At 44.8% G+C, this 7,633-nt stretch overlaps 1 protein-coding gene across 1 annotated transcript; it reads right to left on the reverse strand.

Moving 5' to 3' along the window:
- Positions 1 to 2,947: 2,947 nt before the first annotated feature.
- On the reverse strand, positions 2,948 to 3,980 carry LOC124677128. Its single transcript, XM_047213127.1, has one exon. It carries the CDS (start codon positions 3,880 to 3,882, stop codon positions 3,352 to 3,354), a length of 531 nt encoding a protein of 176 aa, XP_047069083.1. The 5' UTR covers positions 3,883 to 3,980; the 3' UTR covers positions 2,948 to 3,351.
- Between the last annotated feature and the right edge of the window lie 3,653 nt (positions 3,981 to 7,633).

Here is a 7,633-nt window from a genome sequence, read left to right on the forward strand (position 1 = left end):
CGACGGGCCACGTCGGATGGGTGTGTGGCGGAGCTAGAGGCGCCACATGGGCACGTGTGGCGCCTTTGGGAGGGGCGCCACACAAAAGGGTTAGATTCGTGAAATAGTTTCGCCAGAGGGTCAGTCTGTGTTTTTCTTTCAGTTTTGGGTTATTTTTGTGTAAATCGCCTCCATGGTTGCGATGCCCGCAGGCCACACGACCTCCCACGCCCACGCACGGAAAAATCAGGAACCCTATCGATCCACCGACTGACCCGTGAGCACCGTCAAAACCAGCATCCGCGCCGGCGTGTGCAAGCAACGATTGGCCTTGGGAGAGCGGCCTCGCGCGACAAAACCACTTGGATCCGCTGAGCATGCATGCAACCTTGCCGTGGCATACTGTCGACCGCCAGCTGACTGGTGTATTCTACTACTGGCTACTCCAGTGCCGCAGCTTGCCACAGCGGACCTCCATGGGTGCGTCAGTGCGTGTCAGCTGCCGCGCGCGGCGTGCAGAGGTTTCTAGCGAGCGCTGGCCCAAAAGATGCAATGCAATCTAGGTACCTGTAAACCTGATAACTCGTCGGACTCGGACCTAAAATTCATTTTTTTTAGTGCTAAACAAATTCTGAATTCTTTTGAAGGTAGACGACGTACATGTATATGTGCGTTCCATTTTTCACACTCAAATTTGGGAGTGCATAGCTTCGGCAAAAAAAGAAAGTTTTAAATGAACAGAGCCCGAAGAAACTTTCCCCTTGCAATTTTTTTGTAACTTAAAAGTCGGGCAACTATGTAACTTAAAAGTCGGGCAACTATCAGTTTCTGTAGTAACCATGTCCAGGGAATTCTTTTTTTTTCTCTCTAAGCGCTGACACCCTATATTACGCCGTCCCCTTTTCTGAGAAGGCTGGGAGAGAGCTCATTATATTCATTCCCTTCTCTCTCGAGTGATCATTACTTGAGAGCTCCTCCCGCGGATCTAGGCCAAACCGAGACGACCCTCGGCGGCAATGCCACTCGATGCGCGGCACCGGCCCTAGTCTTGTACATTGTAGTATTAGGTTTAGACGTAGCTTGTACTTTCTGGCGGTTGGGAGTAGGTCGATGTATCTAGTTGGTTGGCTCCGGTGCGGCCTGGGTCTCGCCCTCCTCGCGGAATGGCTCTGGTGGCAGGAACCGCCACCGGCAAGGGAGCAGTGCCTAGGGATCTCCAATAGTAAAGACGTATTTCGGAGCTTATCAACTTTGGTCGCCTTGCACGTCGCCGGTGGGTCGTCGGAGCCCTGCTCCTTCAAGCTTCCATGGCGGAGCATGAAGGAGGAGGTCGCGGGGATGTTCTACCTCAATAATTGCGCCTCATCGACGAATCTCCGATGTTGATGCAGCCATCTTCCTCTTGGCCATCCATGGAGGCGAGGGAGAGGAGGGTTCCAGCTTGGTACGAGCCGGATTCCATCTATGGTTGGGAAGTTCTAAAGCTATAGAGGATAGATTTCTTCCAATGGTTCCATCGATCTATGTCGTGTACCGGCTTTGCTCGACGTCGTCAAAGTGACGTCCTCCTCGAGTAGTTCAACGACACGAGGCATATGTCGGTAGCGACCGCCGCTCCTCTGCTACTTATGGTCTCCTCGATTCTGAAGCGCCCTGGAGGCATCTGTTGAACCCTTGTTTGTGGAGGCCCTTCTCCGGCTCCTCGATGGCATGAGCGTCGACTACATCCTAGGTGGCACGTTCCCCGGTGGTGTGGAAGGCGGCCATTTTCTGGAGCCTTTGCCTCGGCGGTGACTAAGGACTTGATTGCATTTTTCTATTCTTCTTAGGGTCCTTTGTGTTTATGTTAGTTTTTTTTTTTTTTTTTTGCTGCTATCTTCCTAGGTCCTGTCTGTAAAACCGTCTGTAACCACCCTAGTTTAATGAAAAGCTGATTGGCCCTTCAAAGGCCATTCCTGTTCAAAGAAGAAAAAAGTGATGGCCGAGTATATGCGTGGCTGAAACGGCTCCGCGCCAGGCTGGAACGATGATGTAGGCATGCTCGCCCGCTGCATCCTGCAGTGTGCCATGCTGCGTGGATGCACAGCGCAGCTACGGCCGGCCGACATGGCGGACGTGCCACCACAGTCCACGGAGCTGCATCGGTGCCGCAGAAGCAGACTAGCCCTCACATACAGCCAGCACATTCGCTTTGCTCCGTCCGAACTGCGCGTTGGCGTATGCCGGCGATGCCGCGGAGCAGCTAGCGGGCCGCTGCGCCATCCCCGAGGACGTATGTCCCGTCAGCGTCGACGTCTATACATTTGGCCAGCAGCCACGGTCGTCCACAGTTTACACACTACTCTGAGTACCAGTATTTTCTTTTGTACGTACGTCCCTTTCGTCGTTTCGTGCGGGTTTCATACCGCTGTTGCGTACACTACGTACATGCCGGTGGGCGCGTGAGCGGATCACCAGTGAGCGTTACGACTTGGGTGTCTTCTGGTGAACATTTCCGGTGTGCAGCCGCAGCATATGGTGGTGGGGGTTCGTGAGTCGTGACCTTATCCGGCTACAACTACAACGTCGTCGGGAAAGCGACACGGCGCCATACGTGTCATATTATCGGTTGGTTATCCACGTATAGCCTGTAATCATCAGTATAGTAATGAGTAATCGGCGATCAATTATTGGGCCTCTCTGCTCTGCCGCGGAGACCCCCAGCCGAATGATGAAAGTCGAGCTTGCTGTCCGCATCAGCTTTTCCATCGATCGAGACCCTACAATTTGTAATTGTCTAATCTGTCACTGTATGATCGCTCTTCTCTTCTGCAGGGCCACTCTGTTGTTTAGTGTGTATGTATCTTTCCAGTATATCTTTACGTCGAAAGAAAATGTTACTTAGCTTGTCACATCGCAAGGTAGCCAAAAACGAAAAATTCGCTGCCATTTATGCCCCTGTACCATGAGACTAGGACGTGGTAGAGACTAAGCATATATACGAGTATTTCATTTCTTTCTCCGTTCTGCAACTTCGTATCCAGAAGCTAGGACCAAAAAAAGAACAGTAGCACACATCTACTGCAAAAATAAAGAAGCTCATAATAGATACTACCCATACCCCAAAAGAAGGGTGCGAAATACACGCGATCACCTTATAGCTGATGGACCTATTCGACCTTTTCTTCGGGTGTCCATAAAAATTTGTCACGCCATGGATCGCGTGCATGTCCTCGCTACCGCCAATCGGTTATATGTTATGAATGGCAAAAAGGAGGTTTGGTGGATGGAAACAAGCGAGGCAACCAGTAACGCTCTCCTTCCAAAGCCTGGCTACCGGCCGGCGGTGGCCGGCTACATACCAGCTAGCCGCTGATCGAGCCATGCCGCAGATCAGTCCTCGAAGCCGGTCCTCTTCCACACGGCGTCACGGACCCGGCTGAGGTCGCGCCCCTTGAGCGTCCGGCCGATCCCCTCGTGCACCGAAAGCGACGCCGCGCGGCTGCGCCACGCCAGCTCGTGCGGAGGCACCATCGCCGCCTTGCCGCCGGCATCGTCGTCGTTGCCGTCCAGCTCCCACACGCCGGCGTGGTGGTCCCTGTATTCCACCCCGAGGATCTTCTGCCAGTCCGGTATGCTCATCGGCAGCGACCCGGGCACGGACCCAGGCGCGGCGACGGCGGCACGGTCCAGCGGCATCTTCCGGCCGCCGGCGGCGCGGGCGGACGACGGGATCGGGCGGGCCCAGGCGTGCTCTGCGGGGCCGGAGTCCGCCACACCAGTGGCGCCGAACGAGCCCCAGACGTCGCACTCGTCGAACTCCTCCGCGGCGCCGCCGGGGCTGCCGCGCGCCGCCGCGCTCCGGGACGGCGCGAACATCCGGTACGCGTGCTTCGTGGCCGCCGACCTCGCGCTCCCAGCCATGACACGTACGCTCTCCTTCCTGCTTCGGCTTAACGCGACGCCTCAACCACCAGTCCTTGCCTTGCCGGAGAGAAGAGTGCGGGTTGTGAGGTGAAGAGAGCAATGGCTTTGGAGTTTGTGTGAGGTTGGTGTCCAGGTTGGATTTATAGGAGCTGGAGCAGTCCAGTGGGCGGGCCCGGGTTTGCAGCGAGAGGGAAGCCGGAAGCAGATAAGACTGTCTCCCGAAAGACGGTTCTAGCCTCGCGTGGCTTTCGCGCGGGACACACTTGCGTCTTGCGTGGCTGCGCCAGAGCAATACACTTGTGACTCGTACGACATGATTTTTGTTTTCGTCAAACACATGGCTTTGCAATGTGGACATTGTAATGTCATTTCTCTAAATTCGTAGGAGTAGTTTTTATGTTTCTCAACATTGTGAGTTCCTTTTTTTCTGTTTTCTTCTTAGTATACTTTTTTTTATTAATTTTCGCACACCATAAAATGTTTTCTAAGTGTATCATTAACTCTTTAGGACCATAAAATGTTTCTCAACTTTGAAAGCTCCTTTTTTTAGTTTACTTCTTAGAGGATGTGTATGTTTTTATTAATTCTCGCACCACAGTACAATCAGCAATTGCATTATTAACTCTTTAGGACAAATAAGGGTGTTTATGATACTTCTTATGAATTGACAAAATAAGGAAAAAAGACATAGTTTCTCACACGACAATGATATGACTTTGCAATGTGAACTTTTTATTATTTCTCAACATTGTAAGTTCTTTTTTTAGTTTTCTTCTTTGAGAATGTATAAGCTTTAATTCCCACGCGACAACAAAATCATTTTATTTAATTGAATTAATAACTCATTAGGAAAAATAAGGGAGTTTCTGACATTTCTAGAGAATTGACAAAATACGGAAAAAAACAGAGTTGCTCATATGACAACGACATGGCTTTGCAACGTCAACTTTTTATTCATTTCTCTAAATTTATAGTCTAGATATTTTTCAACTTTCCAATTCCATTTTTTTGGTTTTCTTATTTGTGAATGTATATGATTTTATTAATTCTAGCATGATGATAAAATCATTTTTTGGAATTGCATTAATAGCTCTTTAGCACAAATAAGGGCGTTTCTGATGTTTCTTATGAATTGCAAAATAAGGAAAAAAAGACATAGTTGCTCATACGAAAACTACATGGCTTTGCAACGTAGACTTTTTATTCATTTCTCTAAATTTATAGTCTAGATTTTTGTCAAATTTTTAATTCTATTTTTTGGTTTTCTTATTTGTGAATGTATATGCTTTTATTAATTCTAGCACGATAATAAAATCATTTTCGGAATTGCATTGATAACTCTTTAGCACAAACAAGGGCGTTTATGATATTTCTTATCAATTGACAGAATAAGGAAAAAAAATACATAGTTGCTCATACGAAAATGGCATGTCTTTGCAATGTGGACTTTTTTTTATCCATTCCTCCAAATTTATAGTCTGGATATTTCTCAACTTTGTAATTCCCTTTTTGGTTTTCTTCTTTGTGAATGTATATGATTTTATTAATTCCCGCACAACGGTAAAATCATTATTTGGAATTGCATTAATAACTCTTTGGCACTAATAAGGGTGTTTCTGATATTTCTTATGAATTGGTAAAATAAGGAAATAAAGACATAGTTGCTCATACGACATGACTTGTGGACTTTTTATTCATATCTAAATTTATTATCTGGATATTTTGTCAACTTTGTAAGTTTCTTATTTTTTATTTTCTTAATTGTGGGTGTATATGCTTTTATTAATTCTCGCACTTGAGGTAAAATCATTTTTATGGAATTGCATTAATAGGGCTTTGGTGATATTTCTTATAAACTGACAAAATAAGGAAAGAACAAGACATAGTTGGTCATACGACAACGACATGGATTGATGGATCTAGCCAGATCTACGAGGGCATATCACACACTCCAACGCTTTGAGAGAACTCCCTGTACTTTGAATGTAGACATTTCACACTAGAATTATGCGAGTTTTTCTTTAAAAAATCATAGATAGAACAAAGACCAACCATGACTCAAAAAAATGAATCCTATTATGAATCACCTTTGTAAAAAAATGAAAATATAATCATGAATACTAGCATATCCAGTTTGGCACATAATTCGGTCCATTAGCTAGAAATATTAACACTAGATTAGTTTATTTCTACCACTAGAAAAAAGGTTTGCCTTAAAATTTTGTATGATATAGTAGATCCATGTAGCATTAATTTTGAGATTTCTATTTCCGTAATTTTTAAACAATTTTGGATGCGACAAATCGCACCAGATTATGAGGTACCTCAACACGATGGAGTGGTATATTTTATAGTAATCCATAAACACCTCTTAGACATCAAACACAACATTACGTGTGTGTATGCCTTCCCGCCAAGAAAGGAAGATGGTGGCCTGGATGACCACTCAATCGCATTGAGATTATACAAAATAATAATATGATGGAACTATGGTACTACATCATGATATTATGCATTATAGGGTGGTATAATAAATTTGTATCATATGCATGATACTAGTGTAAATACTTTCTATTCTGACTAGACTGAGACACATAATGTTCTAGATAAATGCCAAAAGCCATATAACAATCATGAAATGCGTTTGAACTAAATTCAACCACATTATCCATTATTGTTGTTTTATTCATGAGAATGATTTGCTCTTAATTTGATAATTTGAGCAATAAATTTTGCAAGACATGGTTATGTGTAGATAATAAACACACATGTGACCAGCTAGTAGATGCATCAATTAGCACCATAAAGTACCTAAATGGTGTTGTTGTGGACCACATATATCTCTTTGAATTCTTTCAAAAGAAATTAAGTGACTCATTTTTAAATTTGAGTTCTTTCAAAAAAAAATCATTTCCGAGTAGCACATGTGGTGCATACAAAATATGATGACTTGAAAAATCTTTTAATTCATAAATTATGACCAACAGAACTGCCTACAAATTTTCTCAAGATACCTCAATTCCAGGATGACCAAGACGATAAGGTTGTCTTGCATTTATCATGATTTTGAAAAAAAAAATATTTTGTAAGGTACGGGTTCGATGTATGCAAAGTATAATCCGGATGAAAGTGAAGGGATTTTTTCAAGAGTTTGTTCCTCGTATCTGTCACTTATTATTAAAAGCAAAGATGTTTTCTTATCTATTTTTACAGTTTTAAGATGGAAATCATTTAATCAGATATCTTTGAGGGTGCGTGTAGATTCATGATACAAAAGTGCATTCCTAATTACCAGTAGTACACATGAATCTACTATATTTTGTGATGAACAAAGTGAAACTTGTCCAACTGGTATGTACAATATGTTGGTTTTAACTAAAGGGCGGTTACAAAGGCCGTTAATCTAGCCACACAGGATAATTGCTTACGTAGAGTGGCTCTAGGGACACACCGTGTTGCATGAGCATTCTTTCATCGACTCCCGTTGAATTGAAGTGTCGAGGGACTAACTCTACCATTGACAATAGTACACCAATTAATCCCTGAAACACCTCTTGGACATCGAACTGTACAGAGGCTTAGCTATCAAACGCAACCTTAACACTGCGTGTATGCCCTCCGGCCAACAAGGAAGAATGGAAGATGGTGGCCTGGATGACCACTCCACAGTGGACTGTGTCACTAATAATTGTGGCCGTCCCGGTTGATTTCCAGTTCTCTCACTGGAGCTAATGACATTATTTCGAAA

The sequence above is a fragment of the Lolium rigidum genome, chromosome 7 (genome assembly GCF_022539505.1).
Source record: "Lolium rigidum isolate FL_2022 chromosome 7, APGP_CSIRO_Lrig_0.1, whole genome shotgun sequence".
NCBI classification, from domain to species: domain Eukaryota; kingdom Viridiplantae; phylum Streptophyta; class Magnoliopsida; order Poales; family Poaceae; genus Lolium; species Lolium rigidum.

Bases quoted from the DNA above. Each gene is read 5' to 3' on its own strand.
- LOC124677128 (XM_047213127.1), bottom strand. From the start codon at position 3,882: ATGGCTGGGAGCGCGAGGTCGGCGGCCACGAAGCACGCGTACCGGATG.